Below are 14,841 nucleotides of genomic sequence, written 5' to 3'. Positions count from 1 at the left end.
TCCATCTATATATATATATATATATTCATACATACATATAGTATATATGTTTTTGTGTATGTCTGTATATACTTTAATTCACCAACACATATTTATGTTCTTGGCAGTTTGCAGAGTTTTATTCTACATATCTTTTAATTACACATTTTGTTGTTAAAATGTATTAAGTTATATATAGAAGCAGATTAAGACCCAAATTCTGTGCACATGTGTTCGAGCCTTGTTTGGACAAACGAAGTTTATCAACTAGTAAAAGATGAGACAAAATTCTATTTGTTTGCAAATGAGATCCTACATGTGTTTCCTCTTAATTAAACGTTATTTTTAATAGAGGAATAAGCTTTTATGGTAGAATTATTTAGGGTGCTACGGCACCTTTGCTGGTCAAATGTTGTAATCCTGAAGCTTCAGGTTTGAGCCCAGGTTGTATCAGGAATGACATCTGGTGTAAAACAACTGCCAAATCTTTTTTGAGAGTTTGTGCTGTCACAATCCCTGCAACAGGGAGCAGCTGAAAGAAAAACAAGATGGTAAAATGTTTCACCTGCTTCCTTTTTCATCATAAACATCTCATGCGTTGATCATGAACATACTCGTGATTTCTTTTGGCGATTGTTAGTAATAAGAATACAAACTTTGTTAAAAATCACCTTATGTTACATTCTGTCTAAAACAGTGTTTTAACTCGCACAGCTCAGTTTACTCCAGTAGTTTGTGGATTTTTGCTTAAATTGGCTTTAATGCATATGATGTCCTTAGTTTTTTCTCTAATTGCCCCCGTCATGGAGCAAAGAGGGCGAATTGGAAATGTCTGTCGGTCAGTGCATGTTGTGAGCATGATTACCTGAAAAAAATGTGAGGTTCCATTTTGGTGTGGCTGCATCTAGGTGTAAGAAAAATCACTACAAAATATTAGGTTGCCAAGTCAAAATCCAAAATGGCTACCACAATATATTTATTTACACCAGTATGTAAACTGGCCTCCTCAATCATTGGAGTAAACTGCTTTCTAGTGCAATCTGGTCCTCTGGACATTAAAACATTTTTTTGAACGTCCAGAGGACCAGATTTAACTTTTTTGGATTGTTCTACCTGGATTATTGAGCATGCATCAGGATGCTTTCTAGTGTTTGCTTCAAAGTATAGTTTCTTTAAATGATTGGGGTGGCCGAGCTAAATCTATGGTGGCCAAGGCCACCATTGGCCACCCCCTAGCTCCACCATTGCACCTGGTTTTGGCCTTCAAAACCAAAACTACCGGTACCTGTCCACCTCCTACCCACTTGAATATCTTGCACCAGTAATGTTAAGGTTTACTTCATTCTCTGTTCACTTCCAGTCCAGAAAAACTCTCATCCTTAAACCTACAAACATTCACTGTTCAAACCCGTCAGTGACGGCGACATCAGCGTACCGCTTGCTACACAGGACTTACTCGTGCGTTTCTTGGTGATGTTGGAAAGCGTGTGAAAGGCGTGGACCTTGCTCTCATTATCAACGGTTATTTTCACCGTACGTTGTGTAGTGAACCAGATGACCTCAAATCTACCAGATGGACAGAGACTGTTATTTTCATTGATCTGAATAAGTCTGAACCATCTGATGAACTTTCTTTCTTGAATTAATCAAGCAGAAAAGACAATTCTTTATAATCATTACTGTCTTACAAATGTTTTGATAATCAAATTGTGTTAGTTCACTCAATGCTTTACAGGTTGAAAAGAACTACTCATTTTTATTTTACATAAACAGTAAGTAATGATTTTTGTTCCTCATTCAGAGAAGAAATCACCTGAATATGCCTTTCTTGATTTTCTGTCTGAAATGAGCAAGTCGTAAGTGTGTGAAAGTTGAGGCTTCGGTCAGCTAAATGTTTACTGAAGAAGAAATGTCATGTTTAAACTTTTTCAGAAGATTACCAAGAGTAGACTCCAAAAAGTCTGCTGCTTCTGCAATAATCTTTTCTGTATGTTAAACAAGTTTCATTCTCTGACCTCGACTGTTGATAAACACCTTACGTCAAAACCACTCCTCTTTCTGGTCCTTCCACGAATCAGAAAGCTCTAAATTGAACAGGAAGTCGACCCAAATAAAATGTGGCAACTCCCCAGTTCATGTTAGATTGAGAGTTCTGGAGAACGTGAGAGTTCCAAGATTGAGAGTGCAGTCGGTTCTGAAAGCTTCAGAGCAATGAAGAATCCAGAGGTTTTTTGGGGATTATAATTCTGTTTTGAGCTAACAACGCACGACTCTCTGAAGGTTTGGTAGCTCTCGACGGAGACGCTGAAACGAGTCAGAAAGGAACTACTCCAAGGCTGATTCATCATCAACAGGTAGATGGTTCTATTTTGACCAAGTGTACCGTGAGAAGCTGAGATCGGACGGAGCGTGCAACTTCTGGTCAAACAGATTAAATTCTCTCACATATTTCCTCTGTAAGATAAATCTCAATTTAATCTTAAACTCTTCTCTCTCATAAATCAGTACAGATATTTTTAGAAATGTCTGAAGCAAAGTCCTCAAATCACCGCCGAGTGATTTGAAGTTCATTTTCTGTGAAACTGTCTGTTATTATTTTCATATTTTGCCAAATTAATGTAAATGTTTGATGTTAAACTTTGATTTTGAAAATAAATGATTCCATTCATTTGATGGGTCAAAGGTAATAACGTCTCTCGTTACATTTCTGTTAAATTCAATGCACGACATTACAGTCAGAAAAATGAAGAACTCGTGAAAAGTATGCATAAATATATATCCATATATTTGTCATACAACAAGTGACACGTACCTCACGTGACTCACTACAGTTGTGTTTGCTTTACTCCAGCCCACCACATCCCATTGAGCCCTTTTCCTCCACTTTCAAAAATGGACGTAGATAATAGACAAACATTTTTATACTTTTCTTTCTATGTTGGGTAACAGGAAGCAGATCAGCCCCTGATGTCAATGCATCACAGTCACAGATAAAATGCTTTCTTTATTATTTTTGGTCCGAGCAAATGTGACCATCCAGACTTGTTCAGGAATTTAAATCAATTTTATATTATTGGTATGGAAATTATAGTGATAATAAAATGAAGGTTAAGGGAGCTCCATTTACAGTTACAGCTCCCAATAGTTTCTGGTGTTGCATGAACTTTTATCATGCTTCCTTCTTCTGTTTCCAGTGATTTCACAGAGAAATATTTTTCTATCAGACAAACAACTTTCTAAGTTACCGTTGCATCCACTTACTGAATAATTTAATATCTGTTTTAATTAAATCTCTATATGCAAATGTTTATATTTTGTATTATTCATAAAACTAGTACTGAAAATAACACCAAAGTATGGTTAAAAAAAAGAAAACCGATCTTAATTTGAAGGAAAAGCATCTTGTGTGTTGGTCAGATTCTGACCCGACCCTGATCCATTGAAGGTGTAGATGAATGTCAAGTCAGATTTATTTATAGAGCACATTTAAAACAGAAACTGTTACTAAAGTTCTTAACAAAAAGATCACAGCATCAAATAAAAAGTAGCAAGATATATTTACAGCATGTGGAATAAAAATATAAAACACAAAACATAATTAGAAACATTGAAATACTAAATCAGATCAGATGACCGTGTGTCAAATGTCAGTGAGTACATGTGAGTTTTCAGGAGAGATTTAAAAATAGAGACTGAGGTGGCCTGTCGAATGTTGATGGGCAGATTGTTCCAGAGTTTAGGGCCCACGACTGAAAAGACCCGATCTCCTCTGAGCTTCAGCCTGGTTTTACCACCAAAAGCAGCTGGTCTGATGATCTCAAAGCCTGAGAAGGAGCATAAGGATGGAGAAGGTCAGAGAGGTATAGTGCATTAATGCACTTAAACGTCAGCAGAATAATGTTAAAATCAATTCCGACACGCACAGGAAGCCAGTGAAGAGAGGACAAAACTGGTGAAATGTGCTCAAACCTGCGAGTTCCTGTTAGTAGACGGGCTGCAGCATTTTGTACGAGCTGGAGACGTGAAAAAGAGACCTGACTGATCCCAACATAAAGTGAGTTACAGTAGTCCAGCCGGGTTGTAATAAATGCATGGACTAGTTTTTCAATGTCTGATCTGGACAGAACAGACTTAAAGCTTTGCTATCTGCCTTAACTGGAAGAAGCTTTTTTTGAAGAACAGAGTTGATCTGTTTATTAAACTTAAAGTCCGAGTCTAAAACCATCCCGAGATTGGGAACAGACTGCTTTAGATATGGCTGAAGGGAGTGAAGGTTTGCAGGATCAGTGACAGTGGCAGAGCTAGGGTTAAATGACCTCAGTTTTCCGATCATTAAAACTCAAGAAGTTTGTAGCCATCCAAGTCTTGATGTCATCAAGACATTTTAGCAAAGGGCGAACGGAGCAGGAACTGTTGGGTTTTATGGGAAGATAAATCTGAGAATCATCAGCGTAACAATGAAACAAAATGCCATGTTTCCTCAGGATAGACCCTAAGGGGAGCAGATGCAATGAAAACAGAAGTGGTCCAAGAATGGAGCCTTGCGGGACCCCACAGGAAAGAGGGACGGAAGCAGATAAATGATTACCGAAATTGACACAATAACTCCTGTCACTCAGATATGAATGTGAAAGAGAGGAATACATTTTGAGCAAGTTTCTTTCCTCAATCAAAGAATGTTTCATACCATACCATTTTATTTATAGAGCACTTTAAACAGCGACAAGGCCAACCAAAGTGCTGTACAAACAGGTAAAGCACACAGCAACACATAGCATAACGTAAAATCAAAATATAGAAACAACATAATGATTAGCACAGTGTGGTGCATACAGGTTCAGCAACAGATCATACATTGTTGAAAGACAGGGAATAGTAGTAGGATTTAAAACCTGTGAGGGAGTGGGCCTGTCTGACAGGTCTCTAGAGGTAAGTCATTCCAATACGTAGGTGAAAGCCACATGTGTGCAGGTACCCTGAGGTATCCCTTTGGCCCTGTGGATCTGTGGGTGCAGCTGAGCCAAACAGGGCTGATGTTAAAAGATTTTTACAAGGCTCCAAACTGTGACTGTCAGGCTGGTTCCACCCAGACATATTGTCTCTTTTTCCTCCATAATGTGCAAACTTGAATTTTCAGTAAAGCAAAGTCTGCAGTTGTTGAAAGACATGTCTGATTTACATATATCCAGTAGAGCATTGTATTTTTTGTTTTGTTTTATGTGTCGTGTGGATTTTTTTAGTGGTCTATCGAGGTCACACGTTCAGACTGTTTTATTTTAATCCCAGTGTGCTCCCTCCGTCTAAGCCCTGTGATCCAGACGCAGCTTTTTTCTGTCACTTAAGCTGTTTCCAGGCGAGCAGGACGCACAGCTGAACACTCCCTCCAACAATATCGGCTAACATCAGGTGTTTGAAACTGCTGCCGCTCTTCCTTTTTGTATCATTTTGTTTTCACTGTGTCTCGACAGCCAGTCCTCGTCAGTGCGTGCACGTGGGGTGGGCTGCTGACGCTGTATGTCGCTGCAGACTCACGTCAGCATCGCCGAGCTTCTCTACACACAAATCCCCTTCCTGCCTGCCTGCCCCACCCCACCCCCTCAATCTCCTATTAGCATGTTTTTATCACTTCTAGCACCTCTCACACGGAGGAGCCAGGCTAATATGACATGCAGGTGTAACTAACGGGCTGTCTAATAGCTTGCACAGGTTTATTGACTCCTGTTAGGAAATATTTACGAGCCGTCTCATGTTGAAGTATTGTGTGTGAGTGAAATTTGGTGTGTGCGTGCTTGTGTCTTCAGAGTTATTTTCATATTTCCAGCTTTTGTTGTAATTATGTTTCACTTTGTGATTTGTCAGTGAACATCTTTGCTGTGCTGTGTGTTTGTGAAAGTGTGCACACTTTGTGTGGTCATTTTTATTTTTTTCTGCATTCTGGAAGAAGCCGAACCAGAAGTAATCTTTATGTTTGTGCTCTCGTGAGGTGTCACCCAGAATCACACATACATGAGATACGGGCTGCTGTAAAAGATTAAAAATAGAGAAATCAAAGGAAAAGCACTTTATTTAGAAAATATATGCATCTTTTACTTGAGTAAAAAAACAATACCTTGTTGTAAAATTGTCTTAGTAAAAGTCATGCCTTCAGATACTTGAAACAAGTGCAAACATATTTGTTTTTCTTGACGTGTTAAAAATTGAAATGATCAGTTGTTTGTATTTATTCAGTTAAGTCGTAAATCTTTGTAGTAATTTTTTTTATTATTTGAAGAGTGTGTTGGAAAACAGCCAGATGCTAGTTTCCTTCTTCTTGTTTTCCTTTCGGCTGCTCCCTTCTGCAGGGATCACCACAACGAGCGGACGCACACGAAAGGTTTGGCCAGCTTTCAGCCACGTGCCTCTCCTGATGCATCCTGGGCTCGAACCTGCCGTCTTTACACGATCACGGCACTGGGAGTGCTAGTACAGTACCCCTCTTTACTTGGTTCCAAGTCCTAAAGAACATCTTGTTAATAACAATGCCCAAGTACAGGTGTCTCAGCTCTTTCAGAAGACAGTTCCGTGAAGTGGCAGCAAAGCCCGTTTTGTGTTTATGCTGCTTCTGGCAGTTCACAAGTCACCGATGAAGCCGCTCCCTGCCCGCGCTCAAACGAGCTTCCAGAGTACAGCAAGCAGAATCAAAAGAGGCGTGGAAAGAAAACCTCAGCTGCTCTGACGTGAGGTTAGGATACAGTATCATACATGATGTATCATATCATACAGATATTGTATCATGTATGATACTGTATCATGTAAGATACTGTATCATGTAAGATACTGTATCATGAATCATACATGATACAGTATCTTACATGATACAGTACCATACATGATGTATCATATTCATGATACTGTATCATACATGATACAGTATCATACATGATGTATCATATCATACATGACACAGTATCATACATGATACAGTATCATACTGATACAGTATCATACATGATACAGTATCATTACATGATATAATGTAATGATACTGTATCATGTATGATACAGTATCATTACATGATATAATGTAATGATACAGTATCATGTATGATACAGTATCATTACATGATACTGTATCATACATGATACAGTATCATACATGATACAGTACCATACATGATGTATCATGATGTATCATATCATACAGATACTGTATCATGTATGATACTGTATCATGTATGATATGATGCATCATGTATGATACAGTATCATACATGATGTATCATATCATACATGATACAGTATCATACATGATACAGTATCATACATGATGTATCATATCATACATGATAAAGTATCATGTATGATACTGTATCATGTATGATACTGTATCATGCATGATACATTATCATGTATGATACTGTGTCATACATGATACTCTATCATACATGATATGATACATCATGTATGATACAGTATCATGTATGATACTGGATCATACATGATACTGTATCTATGCATCTACCTTACCATCATAATTCAGTCTCAGTGTCACTACCTGTGCAATAACCTGTCACACAACCCGTGTAGTATATGTTAATTATGTGCAATCTATATATATCTATCTATAGATAGATATATATAGATATCATGTGCATTTAGCTTATATTACTACCTTGAAATACTTGTTCATTTAAATTCATCCTGCTGCACCGTTATATTCTACCATGTTGTTATTCTTTACTATTTCTCTTTAGGACGTTGTAAATATTATACTTTCTCACTTTTTGGTACTTTATTTTTGTACCCTTATTGCATGCTTTTAGTGTTACTTGTTTGTTTGTTTGTTGATGTTTTTAGTGAGTTAGTTTGGTTCTTCTCATCCTAAGCATTTCATTAACCCTGTGTTAACCTGCATATGACAAATGAATACAACTTGAATCCATGTCCATATGTGGGACAGACATCTTATCAGAAAATTTCCAGTGACATGGCATATGAATGTGATGTAACACGTCCTTATGTTGTGCGATATCAGCCCACCCATCCATCCATCCATGCATCCATCCATGCATCCATTATCTTTATCCACTTCTTCCTTTTTGGGTCATGGGGGTCACTGGTGCCCATATCCAGCAGTCACTCTGTGAGAGTTGAGGGACACCCTGGACAGTTCTCCAGTCCATCACAGGGACACAAAGAGACAAATGAGACAAACAACCATCTTTCACCTTTGGACAATTTAGAGTTACCAATCAGTGTAACGTGCATGTTTTTGGTCTGTGGGAGGAAACTGGAGTACCCGGAGAAAACCCACGCAGCACGGAGAGAACATGCAAACTCCACCCAGAAAGGTCCTCGGACTGTGATTTAACCCGGCAACCTGCTCGCTGAGAGGCAGCAGCTCTACCAACTGCACCACCGTGCCGCCTGTTGTGCGAGATGTTTATGTTAAACTCAAAGTTGCGACATTTTATCCTCTGCACGTAGAGCGAGGAGCTAGCAGGTCCCAGGATCACCAGTTTGCCGTTGTTGAATGTAAGGTTTACAAAAAACAGCTTGTTTGAAAAAAAAAAAAACACCGACAGTTCAAATCCGAAACAAGTCCAGCTATTTGACTTTTAAATCCCGCGGCTAGGTGGTCGCTGAAAGCAAACATCAGCACTTTGTCACAATATTCTAATCAGTTGGAGCCCCAAAGTCGGCCCACTGTTTCAGACGACGACAGTTACTGGTCTGAACCTCGCTCGGAGGTGAAGAGGCGCTACAGAGGTAGAGTGGTTCAGCCCCCCTCTCTGCCTCCGTGTGTCTTCTGAATGGACCGAGGTGGGGAAAAGACATGTCCGTCCCGGACTGAGGTGTCTTGTGAATGAGCCTAATGTCTTGAGTTGTTTCTCTTCCTGTAAGCAAACGTTTCTGTCAGATAAAAAAATCTGGTCGTTGAAAGATTTGATCTCGCTGCTTACAAGAACAACTTATCGTAAATAATTCCTGCCTCGGCACCACTGCAGCGTTAGATGACCAGCTGTTCTAACAGTTCACAGATTGTACACGTAGTTCTGTATGACACGTATAAGAGCGTCGCTCGGTGTCAGGAGTGCACGTGGAGCCTACTATCTACCCGTGTCTCACTTGTAGTTTTTCTCCTTCCTTTTCTTATTGTTCCTTCTTCAGCCTGTACCCGTCTCTTTGTTTCTTTTGATTCTCTAAACGAGCAGAAGGCCAACAACTCTGTCCTCCAGCCGTCTCCCGCCATCTCGTTGCCATGGCGTATGGAGCATTGTTTGCTGGCCTCTATGTCGGGTTGCCATGGCAGGGCTTATTTGCCATATTAAATGTTTGGCAGCATCGTACAGATGCTGATGACAAAGATCCAACATCCCATTTTGACCAACAAAATGGGTGCTGGTTAGAAGCGGACCCTCCGATCCATTTAACCACAAGAGACACGACTTTATTTGCTTTGTGTAACAGGTTTACATTTCAGTTGGATGTGGATGCAAGTTGTCACTTTCTTAATTTAGAACTCTTAACGTTTAATTGTGTTTTATTACACAATGAAAAAAACATTTTGTAGAAACAAGACATTTAGTTTTTAATTTGTAAAACACAAATTTAAAGTTTCAAGTAATTCATTGGCTAATCAGAGTCAGAGTTTCTTTATTGTCATTCACACCTCATGTGGTACATGTGGTGGAGTGAAATTATGTTCACAGGGTCCCAGTTACATCCAACAATAAAATGTATAAGAAAAACAGTGATAACATCTAAGATATGAACTAAGAAAAATATCAACTAAATATACAATAAGCACTAATAGCATAAAAATAAAACATTACGTCGAACATCAGCACAAACATGAACATGAGTCTGTGTGAGCAGATGAGCACACATGAACACATCAACATTGAAACAGATCAGCAGCAACATAAAACAGATCAGCAGCAACATGAAACAGATCAGCAGCAATATGATGTGATTTTTCACAGTGATTATTCTGGTTAGAGATTCATGAGTCTAACAGCCTCAGGGTAGAGCTGTTCCTCAGTCTAGTGGTTCTACACTTAATGCTCCTCAACCTCCTTCTTGAGGGGAGCGGGGCAAAAAGTGTGTGTGCTGGGTGAGTGTGGTCCTTCATGATGCAGGTGGCCCTCTTCCTGCATCTGGAGGTGTAGATGTCTGTGATGGTGGAGAGACTGACTCCGACATCTTCTGTGCAGCCTTCACCACTCTCTGCATCTCTCTGCAATGTAGCTCCATCTGAACTCCTAAGTGGTCTGAATTTGATTACAGTTTTATATTTTACATTTTATTGTGACTAGGCCTGCCACAATAATACATTTTGCTGGGCGATTAATTGTCTCAGAGATTATTGCGATAAACGATAATATTGTTTGAAATTTGACAATAATTATTAATTACTGTCAAATTTATGAAGAAATGTTGGTTAATTTGTTTTGAGTGTAGTACCTGTTTCCAACCACTGGATGGCAGTATAAGACTGTTTGAACCGAAGGATGGATAGTGAGGGAGCGGGCAGCGTGTCTCTTTACGAAAAATGTGAAGGAGGCCCATTGATGTGACATGGGCTGTCTCTCCTTCCTTTTATTAGATAAATATTTATTAGATAGTATTTTATTGGATAGAGATAAATGAAAATGAGGTCAATAATTTTCATTTATCATTCGATTAATTGATTTATTGTTTATCGCGACAGTCCTAATATTGGCATGGTGTGCCCTGTTTATGTGGGAAAGCAAGTTGTCTGTGTTTACGTGTTAGAATGATGCTTGTGGGTGTTTTTGTGTTTTGTTAGTGTTGTTCTTGTGGTGCAGAGTCAAACTATAGCACGCAGGGTAAAAAATTTAAAAATATTATTGTGTTTGTGTGTACATTTGTTGATAAATGTAATTCCCCCAAAGTTCAAGTTGTGTAGTAAATGTTTCCTTGACTAATTGTATATGTTTGGTTAGTACTGCAATCACTTGACGTTGGAGATCATTCCACGTCTACCAACGCAGCGTTACACAACACGTGCCAGCTTTGACCTCACGCTGCTGCAAAGTGTGAGTACTCCTGTGTGGGTACCAACAGATAGCATGAAAATGCAGCCGATTGACGTAGTTTAAGCTTGATAAGATCTTGCAACTCTATTGTAGACGCACCGTGGTGGTTTTAGTGTTTTGTTTTTTCTTTTGCTCTCATTGAAAGGCCTCAGTCTGCTGTTGCTCAGCCTGGGTACAAAAACTGTACCTGCAGCCATAAAGCGCTTTAAGGGGTGCAGAAAATCCTTAATGTAAATTTACTACATTGTATTTAGACACTGGGCAGAGATCCTATTTGTTTAAAAAAAAAAAATTGTATGACTTTTTATAATTCTTTATTGTTGTCGCTGTTGTCCATTGTTGTCATCTTTCTTTGTTGGAATCAGGTCTCTCCTGTAAATGAGTCCTTGAGGCTCAATGGGATTTACGTGTTTAAATAAAGGTTGAATGAATACAAAAAGCTGTGCTGCTCTCTGGTTTGGCCTGCTGGTGCCCTTTTTGTCCCACGGGTCAAAAGCCAGGTTCCCTTTATATCATGTGTGAGAAACAAACTGGTGGCTTCTGAGTAACAACTGTTTGTGGATTTTTTCAGATGATCTTATGGGACTGGGATCTGAAACACTGGTACAAACCACAGTATCAGGTCAGTACATTTCTTTCAACTTACATCTTCTTGAAATTTGCAGAAAATCTTCCTGTTTTCAGAAACAGGGTTGCTTGTCGTTCAACCAAAATCACCTTTAGGACGTTTCGTTATTTTCCCCACATTTCTTTCGCCTGAACATTGTGTAAAAAAACAACAAAAAACTTGCATACAGTGGCCTTGGAATCATTGTCCTGCCACATTTTTATCTTTCTTTGACATTCTATGCACTTTTGGAACTATTTGTATAATCTGTGAAAGAATTTAGCTGCCAGGAGCCAAAAGTCATTATTTGTTCGTGTTCCTGACATAAAGTTGACCCAGTCGGAACATTTTTTCAATGAAACTGATCCTAAAATAAAAAAAAGACACAAGGATTACATTGGGATGGATTGCATTTACAATTTATGGGATGCAACTTTTGGTATATGCAGTTTTCTGCTTTCCAAATGGAGTTTTGTCCTTTTTTTAACACTGAAGTTGTTATTACTGTCTTCTTGTGAAAGACCCTGGGATTAGGAGACAAGAAGAGAGGAATGAACTGGGAGAAGAAGTTAGAAATTAGAAATACCAGCAAGGTTATCTATGAGAACATTAGATTCCTCAAAGTTGTAAAGATGTGTTTTTAAAGTTGTCCCCCTGTTAGAACGGACGGAGATGCCCTCTGACAGTGCTTCTGTAACCTGCGTGATGTCTGCCTTCACGTGGCAGGGTGCAGCGAGCGGCAATGGGGTGGATCTCTCAGTCATCAACGAGGCTAGAAATTTGGTGTCAGACCTACTGATGGAGTCATCACTACTGCCAAACACCATTGCAGCTCTTCGCAGCATCTCCAGCCTCTTGGGGACGTTTTCAGGCTCGTGCCGGCCCAGGGTGAACCCCATTACGCCTTTTCCAGGTTTCTACTCTGTAGAGGCGGAGGACTCTCTAGAGCGAAGTGACAGGAAAGGCATAAAGGTGGGTAAAGTTTTACTAGAGCTGTAAACTAGTCCTCTATCTACTTTAGGTGTTGATACTGATAATTTATTGCTTTATTTAGGCTGTTTAGGAACTATAAGGCTTTACGGTGTCTGACATTATTAAAGACACTGTGGAACAAAGTCCATTAGCAACACCTGTAATGTCAATCAGCAGAATGAACGCTTTGTTGAAGAATCATGTCTTGTTTTGCTTTAGTAGACACTTGGAGGAGTGCTGCGTAGTCATTTTGAACTTGGCCAAAGTTTGAAAATGTTTGTGGAAAAGCTTCCATCAGTTTGTTTGACAAGTATCCAGATGAACATGAAACTTCTTCTGCCTGTTAGGGTTTGAGCAGCAGAAACAGCCTCCCCACCCCGCAGCCCAGGCGGAGTTCCACCTCCTCCACGCCTTCGGCTCTGTCCCTCCTTGACTCCGCCTCTTCACGCTGGGAGCGTAACAATGGAAAGAGACCCCACTGTGACCTCGGCTTGACCAGGTACCAACAGATACACTGCTGGATTTTGTCACCGTTTGGTCACTCTGATATTTTGCTTTCCTGACCCTCAGTTTTAGTCCTCAGGAGGCTTGGCAGTTTGTGTATGAAGTACTGGTTTTATTTTTAGGGTTCATCTTGTAAGATTGTAAAAAGTTCTCAGGTCTTAGGAAATTCAAATAGAAAACACTGATCGATATCAATTGATCATTGATTTGATATGCTTTTATGTGATTGTCTGTACCTCATCTGTGTTCTTTGTTGAAATCAGGTCTCTCTTGTAAATGAGTCCTCGAGGCTCAATGACACTAACCTGTAGAAATAAAGGTTGAATGAAAATTGATCAACTTCAGGAGAAATAACAAAAAATCCAGTCAGATTGATATTTTGTTGTTTGGGTTTACCGTAATTTCCAGATTGTTATGTGCACCTGAAAATAAGCCGTGCACACTAAAAAAATAATAATAATTTCTACATACTGTATTTTTTGGCCTATAAGTTGCGTGTTTTTGCATAATTTGCATGCTTTGCAACTAATACCCCGAAGCTACGTATTTATGTTTTTTCCATATTCATAAACCAATTTTTGGCTGAGATTTGACCATTTTCATTCATACTGACTGAAAATATTGAACACTACCATTTTCAGCTGCTAGATGGCACTCGAGTAGTATGGCATGCCGTTGTATCATTAATAGGTAAAAGTGGCTATTAATGACACAATTGGCTTGCCATAGTAACCACATTCATTCAGCTCGCTTGGAGCAAAATCAGCTTCATTTCGATGCACCGCCCCGGTGAAATGCAGCTGATTTGACCACCTAAGTGCATTTCTTAAGTAAAAGTTCAAATGAGACGCACCTTTACTTTGAAGTCGAGCAAACAGATAATTGTTTTTAAGTGTTAATCTTGTTAAACTCTTGTTAAAATCCCCCTGTGCACACTCCTTCGGCCACCAGTTGGCAGCCAATCGATTTTTGGCACAACACCGGCCCACATTCATTCTGGCCCACAAGGTCTACCTCAATCCAAGGAGTTGGATTGTGGAATGGTCTAGAGAGTGATGTTAAAAATGCAAGTCAATGTGTACATTTAAGAAAAAGATCAAAGCTGAATTGTTAAAAAAAAAAAATGAAATAGCTTAGTGTGTTTTGTATTAGAGTTAGAAAAATTAGAAAGAGTTATTCATTTTGTTCTCTTACTTGAAAATTATTATGATTGAACTAATTGTTTGAAAAAAGGGGCAGATATAATAAGATTTGTTCTTCTTTCTGCTGCCTTTCATTTTAAATCTCTTGTATCTTTTTATATAGTTATGGAATTGTTTTTTTAATTTTTTTAAATGAATAAACTTTATACCATACATTTCCGGGTTGTTGGCGGTGACGCGTAACAAACGTGACGCGTCAGCGGTGACATATAATAGATGCAATGAATACCGCAAAGCAACGTATTTATGGATTTTTCCACTTTATTAGACATATTTGGACTGATATGACTGATGTGACTGATGAGACTTATGTGACTGATGAGACTTATGTGACTGATGAGACAGATGAGACTTATGTAACCGATGAGACCGATGTCACGGATGAGACTGATGCGACCCATGTGACTGATGTGACGATAAGTCTTATGTGACTGATAAGACCGATGTGACTGATGAGACTTATGTGACCGATAAGACCGATGAGACTGATGTGACTGATGAGACAGATAAGACCGATGTGACCGATGAGTCTTAT

The 14,841-nt window shown here is 39.2% G+C and overlaps 1 protein-coding gene across 1 annotated transcript in view; it reads left to right on the top strand.

Annotated features, from left to right (window-relative positions):
- The window catches only part of pde3b (phosphodiesterase 3B), a 69,718-nt gene that overhangs the window by 35,487 nt on the left and 19,390 nt on the right, over positions 1 to 14,841 (top strand). The window contains exons 2-4 of the mRNA XM_037692729.1: positions 11,593 to 11,643; positions 12,355 to 12,600; positions 12,948 to 13,099. Coding sequence (XP_037548657.1) covers positions 11,593 to 11,643; positions 12,355 to 12,600; positions 12,948 to 13,099 — 449 coding nt within the window. The remainder of the gene's footprint in view (positions 1 to 11,592; positions 11,644 to 12,354; positions 12,601 to 12,947; positions 13,100 to 14,841) is intronic.

Source organism: Nematolebias whitei, chromosome 2 (assembly GCF_014905685.2).
Source record: "Nematolebias whitei isolate Nwh7 chromosome 2, NemWhi1, whole genome shotgun sequence".
In the NCBI taxonomy this organism is placed as follows: Eukaryota; Metazoa; Chordata; class Actinopteri; order Cyprinodontiformes; family Rivulidae; genus Nematolebias; species Nematolebias whitei.
The sequence above is the reverse complement of the archived record's forward strand: the minus strand, read 5'-3'. Positions and strand labels throughout refer to the sequence as shown.